The 15,151-nt window shown below is 35.9% G+C and overlaps 1 protein-coding gene across 2 annotated transcripts in view; it reads left to right on the top strand.

Annotated features, from left to right (window-relative positions):
* The window catches only part of UBR1 (ubiquitin protein ligase E3 component n-recognin 1), a 60,259-nt gene extending 45,571 nt beyond the window's left edge, over nt 1-14,688 (top strand). For both annotated transcript variants that reach the window (XM_066188129.1, XM_066188128.1), the window contains exons 35-47: nt 228-376; nt 1,528-1,583; nt 1,900-1,996; nt 3,215-3,282; nt 4,118-4,268; nt 5,103-5,190; nt 5,844-5,977; nt 7,229-7,337; nt 9,438-9,494; nt 9,925-10,002; nt 10,621-10,791; nt 10,977-11,078; nt 11,528-14,688. In XM_066188129.1, the coding sequence (XP_066044226.1) occupies nt 228-376; nt 1,528-1,583; nt 1,900-1,996; nt 3,215-3,282; nt 4,118-4,268; nt 5,103-5,190; nt 5,844-5,977; nt 7,229-7,337; nt 9,438-9,494; nt 9,925-10,002; nt 10,621-10,791; nt 10,977-11,078; nt 11,528-11,669 (1,402 nt within the window). In that variant the 3' untranslated portion in view covers nt 11,670-14,688. The remainder of the gene's footprint in view (nt 1-227; nt 377-1,527; nt 1,584-1,899; nt 1,997-3,214; nt 3,283-4,117; nt 4,269-5,102; nt 5,191-5,843; nt 5,978-7,228; nt 7,338-9,437; nt 9,495-9,924; nt 10,003-10,620; nt 10,792-10,976; nt 11,079-11,527) is intronic.
* Nucleotides 14,689-15,151: the final 463 nt, after the last annotated feature.

Below are 15,151 nucleotides of genomic sequence, written 5' to 3'. Positions count from 1 at the left end.
GCTCTTAATCTCCCAATTTATAAAGCCTTTTTTGTCAAGGTACTTGTTTACTGCTGAAAACTAGGGATTGGTTTCATCTCTTCCAGGCAAAGGACCTTCGTTTTCAATATTTCTTTCATATATAACTCTCCTGGTTTGGACTTAGACTTCATTAGTGATTGATTAACCAGTGAGTAATTAACACTTTTAATAATTGAAACTGAAGTTTTCTTGTCTTGGTTTTGCAGAGCCAAATACTCAAGCAGTATCAAGGAGATGCTTATTCTCTTTGCCACCACCATTTACAGAGTTGGGCTCAAAGTTGCTCCAAATGAAGCTGATTCCCGGATTCCTATGATGACTTGGAGCACGTGTGCTTTTACCATCCAGTGTATAGGTAAAGCATAATTTCAGTTTATTCCTTCTCATGAATTGAAAATGTTACAGTTGCTTGATTATTTAATTTTACACAATGTGATTGTACAAATAATAGTTCTACATAAGTACGAGCCATATGTAATAGCATAGTGAAGTAAATTATATATAATTGCATATGTAATAACAGAATTATTATCTATAAACCAATATAAATAATAGGGTGTTTTTCTTAGTAGCTCATGAAATACGGTATGGGCTGCCAACATTGTGTTTGAGACAGCAGTTAGTGACCATGTTCCACGTTACTAATTGTAACATTGTGCATGTTCAATCAATATCTTCAGGCTGCCAAAGATCATTGACCTGCAGGCATCTCCTAGGCTAAATATTCAATAGCTGTGAAATAGTACTGCCTGTTTCATTATTTGTTTTTGTCGATATTCTTAATGAATTTTTGTGGGATTAGTAGAAGAAAGTCTCTTGTATTCTGAAATTGCTAAGTAGGTATCTTTTTCATTATTATTTCTTCAGAACCAATGCACTCAGGGAGGAAAGATGAACTATATTCCAACTTGGGAGTTTTGTTTTCAAAGTATTTCTGTTAAACTGCAATCAAATGCAGTAGTGCAAATTTTGCAAGGTTGCCAAGGCACGCTGTGGCTGCCCCAACCCTGGCAGTGTGGGAGGCCAGGTTGGATGAGGCCTTAAGCGACCTGGTCTAGTGAGGTGTCCCTGCCCATGGCAGTGGAGTGGGAATGAGATGATCTTTAGGGTCCATTTCAGCCCCATAACATTCTATGATTCTATGATACATATGAGGGTAAGATGGCTGCATAGCATCTCTGTAAATGTCGCTCGATGGTTTTGAGCATTGCATAAGGGTAACTGAAAATAAATCAGAATCCATAGAATGAATATTTTATCATCATTTATGTGAAGCAGCTTTCCTTTAAATCCTTAGTTAGCAAGGTCTGAAAACTGAAAATTTTAAAAAAGCTTACTACAATAATTTGTCTTGCAAATGATCACTGTCATTTAAGACAGATTTTTTTTTTCAGGAGAATTCTCTTTTAACAAGCTGAGCTTTGAAAAAGAGTGTATATACTAAGAATAAATTAATATTAGGTGTGTAGAAAAGAAACAACTTAATTTTTTCTGTTTAATTTTAAGAAAACCTCTTGGAAACAGAGGGCAAGCCTTTATTTGGATCTCTACAAAATAGACAGGTATGGATGAGTAAGATGTGCAATATATTTTAAACAAAAAAGTTATTTATAATATATATGCATCTATATGTTGCATGTATATTTGATCTGTTAGCGTTGAAACTGCAAACATGAAGATCATTCTCTCTTGAGGGATATCTCAATGTTTGGATTCATAGCATAAAGAGCTATGAAAGAATAATATGCTTATATATGGTTGTTCCTATTAATTTATAAATGTCTTTTATGTGTATGTAGAAGTAGGTATGTTTTTACAGCTCTATATCACTTATATTTAGCCTTTTTTCCCATTCAACCATTTTTTCTTGCGCTCTAGCACAGTGGCCTTAAAGCATTAGTGCAGTTTGCAGCTGCTCAGAGAACAACATCCCCGCAGGTCCTGGTTCAGAAGCATCTGATTCGTCTCCTAGGAGGTACTGTAGTCCTTTTCTTTATTATCTTTTGTGTTGCTGAAGTTTCTCTTCTGAAGTGGCACACAGGTTAACACAGCACAGAGGCAAGGGTTGGAGTACTTGACAGCAGTGCTCACTTCAGTTGCCTGAAGTCAAGGGTAGTAGATTGAGCTCACCCCAGATTACCCAGACCTACAGATACTCAAGTCTGGAACAGATGGGTACCAACTGTTTCTGGCAATGTTCAGAATTACTCAAATTCTCTTCTGAACAGGTGAATAAAGCTGCAAAATAGATATTTCTTAATTGTGGAACCTCTTCTTCTCAGCATGGAGAAGAGAAGGCTCTGGGGAGGCTTCATTGCAGCCTTCCAGTATTTTAGGAGGGCTTATAAAAAGGAGGGAGAGGGACTTTTTATAGAGATAGATAGGGGCAGGACAAAGGGAAATGGTTTTAAACTGAAAAAGACTGGGTTTAGATTAACTGTTAGACAGAAATTCTGTACTGTGAGGGTGGTAAGACACTGAAACGGGCTGTTCAGAGAAGTTGTGGTTGCCCCATCCCTGGAAGTTTCAAGGTTAGATTGGATGGAGCTCTCGGCAACCTGATCTAGCAAGTCACCTTCCTGCCTTTGGCAGAGGAGTTGGAACTAGATGATCTTTAAGCTCCCTTTCATTGCAAACCATTCTATAATTCTGTGACTTTCAGTGCTTTCAAAGGCTGCGTGAAGCCTAGATTAAGATATTTCAGTCTCAGGGAGAGCTAGTTTGAGGCATGTAGCTTCCCCCATGTTTCTTATTGATTGGATTAGTATGGTGGCCTTTGTGAATCCCACTTTCTGATTTGCTTTCTATTAGATCAGACTCTTAGATGTGGTTCTTAGGCTTTTGTATTGGGTGAGGTTGTGAGGCATCTAGTGTTGAGGTGCCTAAGGACCTTCACCCTTAACACTGTGTGTGACTTATTAGAGCTGGAGAAATAAAGAGTTAGGTCTCAGAATTTTGAAGATCTATTAATTAATATTGTCATCTGTTTTGGGTGTGTGAAAATAGCTAAACATGCACAAGTTAAATCAGTGGTAAGCAGTTAATTAAAAAGATCCTTACTTTAGAGATCTGGACCTTTGTTTGATGAAAACAGAGAAATGATAAAGGCTCTAAAATCAGATTCTGATCCTACAGTTCAATCCAAAAGAGGAAAATACATGTGAAATGTTTAACTGATACTTTTATTCTGTAGTTCTCCTGCCAAACTTTAAAGGGGAGGACACTCCATCACTCTTAGAAGTAGATATGTTCCACGTTTTGGTAAGCAGGTTCATTTTGTTCTTTGTATTAATACTTTCTTTTAAGCATATATTTTTGTGTACTGTACTCTGTAAATAGTATCTGTTCCACTTGCATGAGTCAAATGATTATACATGAGCAACAATCAAATGATTACATAAGACTGCTGTATATGTTTACTTTTTGTTCTGCTAACTTTCAGGTCTTTGCTGTCTTGTTCTTATTAAATTTCATTCTTGCAGTCTCAATCTTCTTTTTACCACTTCCATTGTTATTAAGCATAAAAAAATAAACTTAAATGCACTCGGTTTTTTTCCCCTCACTTTCCCCTCGTCTCAGTCAGTATCTCATACCTTCTGATTTCTTCATATTGATACTCATTACCTTCTGTATTTTTCTTAGCCTCTTAATGCAAATCTGTATTATAGATTTTTCTGCTGTAAAAAACCCCAAAGCAAGCAGAAAACAGCTAACAAAAGAAAACTTACCAAATAAAATCTCTTTTGCCCTGGCTGCCCTTTTGTCTAATGCTTGGTCTCATTTCCCACTTTTTTCAGTGTGCTTTGTCTTGTGTCAAAGAACAGAAATTAAGCTTTTTAGGAACTATGCATGGTATATCTCTAAACTGGCAATTACCGTGCAGCTCTGTCTGAGTTTCCTACGTGCCATAGTGCACAAATGGTTAATACTTTCCAGTGAGTTTTTGCTACGCTTTGAATTGAAACTAGCAAGATAGATTAATATACTCAGATTACAGAAATAAAATACAAATGTGTGGTAAGAATATAATTGCTATCCTTGTATCTATTACCAAATTTTTGACACTTTAATATTTGCCTGTTCCTTTTCACTGTAGGTGGGAACTGTGTTATCCTTTCCATCTTTATACTGGGAAGATGCTGTAGATTTGCAGCCTTCATCAGTTAGTTCAGCCTATAACCACCTCTACCTCTTCCATCTGACAACACTGGCACACATAATGCAAATTGTCATCTCTTCAGCAACAGGTAGATGTGTATTTGTGTTGCATTTTTTGGCATTTTTGCACAATTTCTTAAAAATAATGGATTGATAGAATTAGTATCTTCCAGGTACAAACATCCTCATAATAAGTGACACTTAGACCTTGGTAGTAATAACTATTTTCTGGTAAAAAATTAAGTAGTGCTACATCAAGTTCAGAGCATTTCATTATATCACTTCTCTGTGCTTAGGCTAAGAAAACAAAACAGTTATTGATATACCAGTACTTGATCCAGTCAGTCATTTCAGGGGGGTAACTTTCCCTACTTCAATTCTTGTAGGAGAATCAAAGTTCTGCTAGCATGACTGAGCTGCACAGTGATAATCAATAGGGATTTGAGAAATAAAATTTTCTTTACCCTTCAACTTAGTAAATACCCAGATCCGAAATACAGAGTCCTGTAAACCAATAGGAGAGAATTTAGTTTTTCTCTCTATTTCATAGCATTGTTAAAAATCACCAGTAGCCTACAGATTTTCTAGCTAGTACTTTGTTTTTTCTTCAGTGTGATAGGGATTAAAAAAAAATCTAGACATTTTAAAAAATTCCTGTAGCTTAAGCTATGTTGGACAACTTCAGAAGGGGAGGAAGCAGTTTTTACGTGAGGATAGGCAGCGAGGCAGTGATTCTTCCTTAAGCATTGTCTTAGGAGACCATTTTTAAGACAGAAAACAGCAAATAAAAAAGTATTAGCAAATTAAAGTGTAATTAATTCTGTAATGTGATCGAATAATAATAATAATAAAGGTTTTTGTATTTGTAAAAAAGTGTGTCAGGATGGAGTGCATTTACAGTGGATTCATCTTTTTGCGTGCAGAATCCCCTGCTGCTCACTCATCTGACAACAGTGAGGAGGCACAGTCTGCACAGTCTTTCTGTAGAGAAGTTTGCCAGTACACCAGTGGGTAAGTAGCAGTTCAACTGTAGTGTTACATTTTCCTGGGAAGACAGCAATCAACAGGAATGACCAGGACAACACAGAAGACAGGAAAAAAATTACTCATTTTGTCTGGGGAGTTAGCACAATGCCTTGTGCTTTCTTCCCATGCTCCTGAACACTGAAAGTGGTGAAAGAAATGCTTTCAGTTAAAGTGGCTACTTCTTGTGAACAGCAGAATAAATCATTAGCCTGAGAATGAAAAAATACTCATGTCCATCATGGAGAGAAATATGTCCAACTGCAGTATTTACTTTTTCTTTATTTTGATTATTATGGTTTAGATGTCTTGTGTTAAAAATGGAATTCAGAAAGAAGGACTTGGTCCTACTACAAAAAGGGGATAAGTGTAAAGCTGAACATTGTTGCTTGCTTGAGTGTTAGTGCCCATTTTTCAGACTTGAAGATTTAATACAAGTGTGGTTCACAAACTCAGTACTTATTCCTTGGGCAATGGGAAAGTTGGAAGTTAAGTGCTGGTGACTGTGTTTCATAGAATTTGGGGCACATGGGTGTTGCTTCTACACAGCTACCATTCTACCAATGCTAGCCAAAATGTGATAGTGCTAGAATGATTTGCACTATGAGCTACTGCAGCTATTTCTCATCTGTGTTTTACAGTTGCTTTAGTCAGGATATTCCAGGCTGGCTTGTGTGGGATTGTGTTAAGAAAGGCATCATGCCTTACCTTCGTTGTGCTGCTTTATTTTTTCATTATTTGCTGGGAGTTTCTCCACCTGAGGAACTACTACAAGGTAAATATGAGAAAACAAATGTATGACCTTCTTTGTCTTGAGAGAATTTTTAAATGTTCACTATAATTTAACAATAGTCAATACATGAAAGTGAGACTTGGAAAGTAAAGGAATTACTAATTTGTAAAGGAAGGGACAGGCATGTGAAGCTGAGTTGTCTTGGCCTTCTTTGCATGGAAGAGCATTACTTCTGAGTATGTGGGACTTATCAGCAATGAATTGATAGTAAGTACTTGTTTATAAAGATTCAGCAGTTTAAGGATAATTTCAGGAATTTAGGTTACATCACCAGAGAAATTACCTGAAATGTATTTTAAAACCTCAGTGTTTTTGCGTAGTGCTAATGTTGGTAAACACTAAAGATACAGGGATTAAGCAAAACAAAGCCAAATAGATATAAAGCACAGTATAAAACTTAAGCTTCTTCCTTGGAGGATCCTAATGCCTTAGTGATACTAACTCCAAAAATAAATATTTTGTCATGTGTCAAAATGCAGTGAAACACAGAATCATCAACTATTCGGAAAGAAGGACAATAATTTTTATGAATAACTGAGACAAAATATAACACGTATAATATATAACAACAAAAACAAAATATAGCAACATGTGTAATATATAACAACAACAAAAAAGCAAAATTGATTTATATAAACTGTCAACTAAGTTTGAATTTTATTATTTATTACAAGTCAAGATCTCTGCACGTTGGAATAACTTGTTATCCTTACCAAGAGTCTGGATTTTGATTCTGTAGGGAGGAGTCTTTCTGCTGAACCAACAACATAATTTTCTTTAGCAGAAACAATAAATGACCGCCCAGCAAACTATAAAATTACCCCAATTTTATGTAATGTTATCACTGACTTGATTACAGCAAAATTTAATATTATTGAGGACTGTCATAAGGATAGTGAAAAACTAAAATGCAAGTACAGAAATCTACTGCACTTGTGTTATATATTATGCAGTAATTTAAGCCAGGGATTTTGTTATTACAGTAACTTATGTATTAAAAAATGCTTAATAGTATATATCAAATTTGTTTAAACAGATCCTCAGATAATCAAAATTATTATTGCTCTGATTAAGTTGACAGAATAATCTCTAATTGTGCTATGAATAGAATCTATGCTGAAGCTGTAGGATACAGACTATTCAGTGGAACAGGGATCTGGAGTTTTCTAGTTTCGAATGAATTAATCAGCAGTGCTGAAACGCTTAAACAGTTGTTCGTGTCTTCTTTTGCAGTTTCTGAAGAAGGGCAGTTCAAGGCACTTTGTAGTTACCTCTCTCTACCTACAAATTTATTCCTGCTCTTCAATGAATATTGGGACACAATAAATCCACTGCTTCAAAGGTACTAACTGGTACTGGACAGGCCATGTTTTTCTATCAAAACTGACAGTAAATGAGCTCAAATTCATACTGAAGTTCTAAACATTTTGCACGGGTACACCGAATCTCTTAAAACACTTCAGAAACATAAAACACTCTCTATTTTATCATAATTCTAATATTAGACAGTCATAGTTTAAGGGACTAGTACTTGCAGACCTATATGAAATCATACAGACAGAAGTTATTTTAAACCTTTGCGTGTTTGATATGCCAGTCCATGTTCATTTGCCCATTTTTAGTCTGTCTGCAGCAGAAGTGCTGATTACATGAGCTATAAAATGAGAATGTAGAAAATCACATAGCTGGCAGGGTGAGGCTTTGTATTATTTCTTTTCAGCACTTGTGAAATAGACTGGTGGATATTGAAATTGGCTTAATGGTTAGAAGGTACAGTTTGAGCATTATGTACATTGCCATCTGCAGTCATGGAATCACAGAATGTTAGAGGGTTGGGAGGGACCTTAAAAATCATCTGGGTCCAATCCCCCTGCCATGGGCAGGAACACCTTCCACTAAACCAGGTTGCTCCAAGGCTTATTCAACCTGTCCTTGAACAATTCCAGGGTTGGGGCATCCACAACTTCTTTGGGCAACTTGTTCCAATATTTTACCATCCTCAAAGGAAAGAATTTCTTCCTAATTTCTAACTTAAATTTCTCCTCCTTCAGTTTGTGAAAGTAGCAGTAAGAAAATATTCTTTCTTTAGTAGTAAAGAAAGAATTGGTTAAATTCTGCATTCAAAACCTCAAATTAAATAAACAGACGCACCATCTCCCATCCCCGGTGAAGAGTAATCTAGCTAAATTGTGTTGGAGAATGGTCACGATAAATACAGAGACATTTGAGCACCTGGTGGCAGTAATGATTATACCTGGTTCTTGGCAGAATTCTCTGACTCACATTAGCTTTTACTGCATTGTTGTTTGGTTGAGTTTTTTAACCTCTAGTTGTTTTGACCTTTGTTGTCCAGATTTCTTCAGTTTAGGGACATTTTGAACTGTTGATTTCCAATAGTCCATATAGTTGACCTAAACAGTTCCCTACATACAGTTTTATTATCATTAACTCCATTTGTAGTATATATTATTACTTAAAAATTAATAGATTAATTTTTACAAGTAAACTATTAAATAAGTTTGTCTTACTTGTTCCTACATATTTGCTTAAAGACATCGAAGTGCTTCTAAGAGAACAGAGAAGATGGTGCTTGTGAACATTGGGAAAGATCACTAGAAGCAGGATTAACAAATAGTGCTCCTAGTCAGAAAAAGAGGTTTCAAGTAGGAGGCTGCATATTTAACGTAATAGTAACAGTTGCCAAATCATCATGCAGGTTCCCATATGTTTTTTCACAGAATCTTACTTCTGAAGCCTAAATTTGATGATTGTTGAGAAATGTGTTAAATGAAGCATACTAGATTGACCATCTGCTGCAGTTCTTTCTCCCTTCTTTTTTTTTTTTTTTTTTTTTTTTTTTTTTTTTTTTTTTTTTAAGAAATAACTTAAAAGACATCTTAAACATGCCAGTTCCTCTGTTCAGTAACTGGCCAATACCTGCCACTGTTTTGATAGACATGTTTGGCCATTTTAAGGAAGCACACATCATGGAATAAACCATTGTAAAATAACCATTAGGTAATGATTATTTAATAAAAATAGAAAATGTTTTTCTGTTAGAATGTACAATATTTATTTATGCTGTGTCTTGTGGCACTTGTATTTCAAAAGGTGCTGTGTATTGTAGCCCACTTGGAGAAACTGAATATGTCTGAAGACTGCTTGCATTTTTTAACTCTGTGTGAATCTTGTGTTTTTATGTGCATGATGATAATTTTAGAGTGCTTTTTCACATAGGTTTTTCCTCCTGTATGCAAACGTAAAACAGTCTCCTGAAGAAAACTATTAAAAAAACCCCTGTTTTTTCTTGCAAAGTTTTAGGTTGGACTGTCAGTGCTTTTATCAGTGTTTTGTGTTTGCTTATCACTTACTAGTTTCATTTATGAACCCAAATGTTTATTTTTATCAAATGCTGTCATCTGCAAATGTTTGTTTGAAATAGGTGGTGTGCTGATCCAGTGGTGTTAAGTTGTTTGAAAGGGAAAAGCATTGCAATAAGGTAAGCTTATTGTTGTTTTCTTCTGTTTTTTTGACTTAACACACTTCAAAGAATGAAGTGCTTGTTGTGGGCAAGTTGGAGACTTTGTGTTTTGTTCCTTCTGCTCTACTACTAGAAGTACATTTGTCTTTAAATGTCTTATTTATTATTCCTCATACACTGACTCTTCATTGAGATTGTACAACTTTGTTAGACAAGTAATCTGTCCTGCTCTAGGAAAGAACAAAAGCTAACTGAAATATCTGAAATGTCTTCACACATGCAGGTTATATGTGAAATTAAAGTTCAGCACCTTTGCTGGAATGTAGAAATGTTGAAGCTCCCATGTGGAGAGAAATGTCCAAAAACTTAGCAGGGATTTGTGGTTATTTATTCCATTGTTTACTTTGCTCTTTATTATTCTCATAATAGTTCTATTGCACTTACCCAGGTATCCTAGGAAAAGAAATCATTTAATAGAGCTTCCTGAAGACTACAGTTGCCTTCTGAACCAAGCCTCTCAGTTTAGGTAAGAGGTGGCATATTTAGTTGTGTTGTTACGTGTTTTGTCACTTCTAGTGGATTTTATATTCTTGCAGTTACTGCAGCTGGTGTTGAAAGAATACAGAAATTATTTTGAAGTGAAAGCATTGTTACGGTTATACTGGCCAATACTAGCACCTGTTCGTTTTAAATGTGAAACACAACAGCTTGCTAAATGAAGCCACTTGTGTTTGATAAGACAGCATATAAATTTTTTATTGCTTATTCTGCTTATTTTTTTCCTGTGCAATGTGCATTTGGTTTGGCCATAAGCCTGAAAATTATTTTTGCACTGGACACAACAAGCCCAGATGATGGCACTGTTTTATGCCAAGAAGAGTGAATCATAGGATAATTGAGGTCAGAAGGGGCTTCTGTTAATCATCTAGTTCAACCTCCTACTCAAAGCAGATATCTTGCAGATAAATAATTTCAAGCAGGGTGAAAATACAACATAAGGAAGCAGATATGTGAAATGATTGACAAAATAGGTCTTAGGTTTTTGTTTGATTGTGATTTGAGATTTTTAATTGGTTGGATAGGTCTTTTTGGGTTTTTTTAAAGGAATGTTAACCTTAGTTGACATTTGCTACACTTCTTACAGATGCCCACGGTCTTCTGACGATGAACAAAAACACCCAGTATTGTGTTTATTCTGTGGGGCAATGTTGTGTTCCCAGAATACTTGCTGTCAGGAACTAGTGAATGGAGAGGAGCTGGGAGCCTGTACTTCTCATGCTCTTCAATGTGGAGCTGGAGTCTGCATGTTTCTCAAGTGAGTAGCCAGAATTCAATGTGTTAAAGAATAAAGGGGAATATTAGAAGGACATAACGTTGTCAAAGCATTTGATTTATTTTGTCTGAGATAAAGAAACATTACTTGACATAAATTACAGCTCACCCAGAAGGGAAGAGCCTGCTTGGAGTTGTATTTTAAATGTAGCTATTCTTTTATTTAAGAATCAGGGAATGCAAAGTTGTCCTCATTGAAGGTAAAACCAGGGGCTGCTTATATCCTGCACCCTACTTGGATGAATATGGAGAAACAGATCCAGGTCTAAAGTAAGTAAATGTTTGACTTCCTACCTTTCCATTTTTATATCTCTTCCTTTCTTGTACTCACTGGACAACACATTCTTCAGGCTAGTGTGTACAGCACTGTATGTAATGTGTGTCTTGGCCTGGGGAACTGCTGGCAGTTTCTGGTCAGGAATGGGTAGTTTATATTGAGAAAAGACACTTTCTTGGTACTGTTAAATTTTCTTTCTTTTCTCAAGAATGCTTTTTATGCATTTTGTCAGAAACATGTGAGAACGGCCATTGCTGAAGTGTCATCATAGAAATGGCAGTCATTGCTTTTCACAAGTAGAGATATTTTTACATTTCCAATAGACTTGTTGGAATTTAATTCGTCTTTAATTAGTCTAGTGTTAATGTTAGCCTTTTATTTGGACAGTTGATCAGTTGCTGTTCTGATATGCTAACTGGTTATTCTCTTTTCCTCTCTGAAGAAGAGGCAATCCCCTGCACTTATGTCAGGAGCGTTACCGGAAGCTCCATCTGCTGTGGCAGCAGCACTGCATCATAGAGGAGATTGCCAGGAGCCAGGAAACGAATCAGATCTTCTTCGGATTCAACTGGCAACTGCTCTGAGTCTCTTGATTTTAGTGAAGACTGTTACCTGTGGCAGTGCTTTGGAAAAGGAAAGGAGGGTGGCAGTAAAAAATCTACTCAAGTGATTTCTGTAGTTCAGACAATTAATTAATGGATTCGCTAGGTTGGATGTATCACTGATGCATTAAAACAGAAACTCATATATTTTCCTCTTTTTTTCTTTCCAAAAACAAAAAGGAAAACCACATTCTATAATTATTACTGCACCAGAAATATTTCCATTTTTTTTTCAGAAGTTTGAATTGTTTCACGTGTCTTCATGAGGACAGTTCCCAAATGCTGTGTTTCACAGCATACACCACATTTGTCTCTTCCATGCCTTGAGAACATATCTAAATGGTGTTGCCAAGGAAAAGCCTCCTTTTCTTTCTTCCTGGGTTCTTTTCCCAAGCTTAGCGAAGCTTTAAATAGATTGAGATAATATTGGAGTGGAAGTGGTGCCAGGTCTTTAGTCACCTGCAGCAACAGGTACAATAAAGAATAAATTTTACAGAAAAGCTTGCATTCAGATATACCTTGGGGTTTAATGAACAGTTTTCATTGATGAATTCTTTAAATGAGAAGTGTGGGGTAGAAAGTGCATGGGGGGATTACCATCTTGCTTGTTGCATAAAAAAATTAGGTCTGTGCTTTTTGCGTTGCCAGAATTGCACTTTATCTAACCAATTTACCCTCCATTAATGTATACCATAAGAGGTCTGGGGCTTCACCATTTGCCTAGGTTGTGGTTAGTTTTACTTCCTTTGCAGTTTGTCTTCTGAGACCTTCCCCAAGAATCAAAAGTGAAAACACTGCAGGTAGGTAGTTGTAGTGTAGCTCTGTAAGCTGTACAAGAGCCAGAGACCTCAGTAAAGTAAACGGCCTTCAAAGCTCTCACTGGACTAAAATAAAGGCCCGAAAGCAGCAAGTTTTAGAATCAGAAATGAGTTTGCCCATATTTGAAGGATTTTCCACTCATCCTCCTCTGTCACTATTGTTTGGAGTATGTTTTGGAGTCCGCATAAATGAAATGGTGTGTTTTGAGAGGCACGCTCAGTGGTTCAATGCCAGGTAGAGCAGAAAAGGGAAGAAAAGGTGGCTAAGTCTGTCTCTTTACCCTTCAGTAGTTAATAGCACATTGTGATTGAACTCTCTCTCTATGATATGTGATTGTACTTCAGTTTTAAATGTTTGTTGTTCTGTTTTCTGAATTTCAGCCATAATATACATGAGAGAATTTGTAATGTGATGGGTAAAAACTCTTTCCCAGGAGATGCCATTTCCGTGTGAAAGTTTGAAGTTGTCACTACCCTCAATTTCCCTGCCCCTTTGCTATTTGGATTCTTTTCTGCTATTTTAATAAGACCTTTAAGGGAAGGTTTCCAAATTAATGTCTGAGTATGTTTTTGTATGATTTGTTTTGTTTTGCTTTCTTTTCCCACAATTACAAGAGAGATAGTAGAATCACAATTAATGATTTATATTTTAATACCATTCTTCTGGGCTTTTTTAAAATGTTTTTTGAGTATGTATGTATGAGTGCACTGAGAAGCACCATAACTAATCTAAGGATGGAATACCAATAATCTCAAACATTGTTCTGGTTTCAAATCCTTTTTAAAAACTTTTGCTGTAATCCTTCACCAGTAATATAAAGAGTTGGCTTTGGTATATTTTCCAGGTATTCTGTTTCTTGAAATTAAGACCATTCTCCTTCTTTTGATTCTGTCAGATTTGAAACCTGAATATTAAACTCTATAAAGACAAGCATTAATTCTTAGTCTTCTCTAAAACATGTTTGAAACACATACTGAGTTTAGAACAGTTGTAATGAAAACTTGCATGCAGTGGTGATTTTTATGTCACCAAAGCACTGCTCACCAACAAAAATACTGAATTAAGACTCGCAAATGCCTCATTGATACCAAACCTGTATTGTCTTACTGTTTCCCTCTGATATTTATGTATTCAGTTACCAAAACCTTTCAGTTACCTTGCACTTCACTGATACAAAATTTCCATTAGTCAATATACAGTGAGATTGCTTTATTTTGTTTTCTGTCTGAACTGTAGTATACAAGGGCAGGAGCTGGTAAGAGCAGGTGAGCTCCTGGAAATCTCTTTGTAGCTAAAGAAGTGGGAGAGGAAAGTCGCATCTTTCTGTATGTTTGTACATACTAATTTAGCAAATGGGCTCCCATATCATTCACTGACTAGTGTGGTCATCTTTCATTTCATAAATTACTATGCAGTTTTGTTCACTGTGAGTATAATCTGTATTTAGTGACCGCAAGATGCTTATGCCACTTATCTCTCTTCCATCCAAGCTGACAGAAGTTATTTGATAATGCACATACTGGTATCTTAAATTGCAAAAATGTAAATTTGAAACTTGTATAATGTTCTTGTGCTTTTGAAATAAAATATCTTGTATATGTATATTTAAAAAGAAAAAGAAAATAAAGTAACTTCTCGTAGATTATTCAGTTTTTATTTGAAGGCACTTTGGCACCTCACAGTTCATTTTACAAGTGTGTTACAGTGGTGTCTGTCAGTATATGAAAGGAGAAGAGCTGGCAAATGGTTGGTAAGCTATCAGTTATCTGTGTAGGCTGTATCATGGTCACACTGTAAGGAATGGTAACGTGCTTTTTCTTATGTAAAGATACACTCCACTTGAAACTTACCCTAGTATTTTACTGATGCAAATTCCTGCAGTGTCTACCTAAATTTCTAAAAGAAATCCTAAATACAGAATTTAATATTTACATGCCCTGAAACTGATCTAGTTCAGTGTTTCTGGTTTTCTATCTTCTCAAAGAGCTGGCTGTACTGTTTGTCAGATACTTGATCTCTAGAAAGGGAAACTTGGTCTAGTGTTGGTCTAATGTGCTGTCTGATACATACTTTAAAATAAGTGGTTTATCATAGACCTAAGCAGACAATAAGACATCTTTTACATAGATATGGCCAGTATTTCTTGCTCTTTATGTTACAGGCTGCTGATTGTCATCATGTCCTCACTGCTTTGTTGAAGCTTTGGGCACCATTTGGGTGTTAATGATGTTGCTCTTCATGCTTATTCTTGGTAAATGGTTTTTAAGAACTAATTCCTGAAAAGGTAGAGGTAGATTGAAGTCCACTAGCAAAGATGTTCTGAAGAAAATTAGAACAAGAATCCTGTTAATAAGGGGAAAAAAGAAAAGCCACAGCACTATTTCTTGTGTAATAAAAATTTCAATGTAGAAAGTTACATAGAGGAGTATTTTCACTATTATATGCTTTGCAATTTGGTTGAAATCCACTTTATTTCCTAGACAACAGCCTTGAATAATCTCCAGTGTAAACTAGTCAGATTCATAATACAGCATCTAAGTTAATACATTCTTCTAACCTATTACTTGACAAGGTGCTCAAAGATACTTCATCAAAAATAGAAGTTGTTTCATTTCTATGGCGAAATCTCGTCTCTGTTTTTATCA

This window comes from Chamaea fasciata, unplaced genomic scaffold, assembly GCF_029207755.1.
Source record: "Chamaea fasciata isolate MVZ Bird 193981 ecotype frontalis unplaced genomic scaffold, bChaFas1.0.hap1 SCAF_7, whole genome shotgun sequence".
Lineage (NCBI taxonomy): Eukaryota > Metazoa > Chordata > Aves > Passeriformes > Sylviidae > Chamaea > Chamaea fasciata.
This window is presented reverse-complemented; position numbering and strand designations above follow the sequence as displayed.